Source organism: Equus quagga, chromosome 9 (assembly GCF_021613505.1).
Source record: "Equus quagga isolate Etosha38 chromosome 9, UCLA_HA_Equagga_1.0, whole genome shotgun sequence".
Taxonomy (NCBI): Eukaryota; Metazoa; Chordata; class Mammalia; order Perissodactyla; family Equidae; genus Equus; species Equus quagga.
Genome location: NC_060275.1, coordinates 120,786,068 through 120,787,210, shown reverse-complemented (window position 1 = coordinate 120,787,210; position 1,143 = coordinate 120,786,068). Strand labels below are relative to the sequence as shown.

At 68.9% G+C, this 1,143-nt stretch overlaps 1 protein-coding gene across 3 annotated transcripts in view; it reads left to right on the top strand.

Annotated features, from left to right (window-relative positions):
- Positions 1-341: 341 nt before the first annotated feature.
- CEP72 (centrosomal protein 72) overlaps positions 342-1,143 on the top strand; it is a 46,484-nt gene continuing 45,682 nt past the window's right edge. For 2 of the 3 annotated variants that reach the window (XM_046670840.1, XM_046670841.1), the window contains exon 1: positions 898-980. In XM_046670840.1, coding sequence (XP_046526796.1) covers positions 899-980 — 82 coding nt within the window. In that variant the 5' untranslated portion in view covers position 898. Of the gene's footprint in view, positions 414-897; positions 981-1,143 lie in introns of those variants that run through there. The other variant, XM_046670842.1, reaches the window with a different exon arrangement.

Below are 1,143 nucleotides of genomic sequence, written 5' to 3'. Positions count from 1 at the left end.
CACCACCCTGTGTACACCCCCATACCCCTTCCCTACACCCCCTGTCTACACCTCCCCTATACCCCGTCTACACCTCCCTTACACCCCGTCCACAAACCCCCCATCTTATGGCCCCTGCCCTATATCCCCTGTCTACATCCAGTCCACACACCCCTCATGCTACCACCACCCAGGCTATGACATACCATGGGGGAAGTTCCCACCAAGCTGCTCAAATCTGGGCTGAGGGGTAGCAGGGAGTCCCAAACAGCAGGAGTCGGGGAAGGGAGGGCGCACCCCAGGGCTCCTGCTGGGTGGGGCAGATTTGGATTCAGAACGAGGACTTCTCCAAACCCCGCAGATCTTAAATGCTCCTCACGACGCTCCATAACGGGCCTAGAGGGACTGACAGGCCGTGAACCTCCCGGTCAGTGGTGAGCCACAAGATCGGCCCGGGGGATTTGAGGATAAGGACAGAGGAGGACCAGCCTCACCGAGCGACTGCGGTGGGAGATCGCTGCGATCCCACAAGCAGGGGTCCTGGGGAGAACCACGGGCACTTGGTGTCCGCAACATGATCAGCAAGGCTGGGGGCGGGAGGGGTCTCCAGCTGGGGCGGAGGTCCAGCTGGGGCCGGGTCTCCCAGGCACGCAGGCTTTGCCCAGGAGAGCAGCGTGCCCAGGAGGCAGCACCGCCCCGAGGAGAGCATGCGCACAGCAGACGGGGGCTGCGGCCAGGGTCGCCGCCCAGTACTTTGGAGCGACTGGGCCTCACGCCCAGCCTGCAGCCCGGGGCCCCTCCCGTCCAGCTCCCCTCCTCTGGGCCGCCACGGCCACCCCGACGGGGATCCTTGGCTCCGCCCCGCCGCCCTCGGGGCCCCAGCGCGCAGGCGCCGGGCAGGTGCGTGCCGTTTGAAAGCATGGCGCCGGCGGGCCCGCGGCTGGTGCTGTGTGAGGAGAAGATCCGGGAGAAGAGCGGCCTGGCGCCTCACCGCGATCTGGGTGCGCGGCAGCGGCGGCGGGGGCGGGCGGCGCGGGCTGAGGGCCCAGGCGTCCCCCGCGGCTTCGGCAGGGGCGCCGGCACCCAGAGTCGGGGCCGAACTGTCGCAGGCCGGGATGTGTGGGGTGCCGAGGGGGTCGGAGGGCGCGGGCCGTTGCGGGGGGG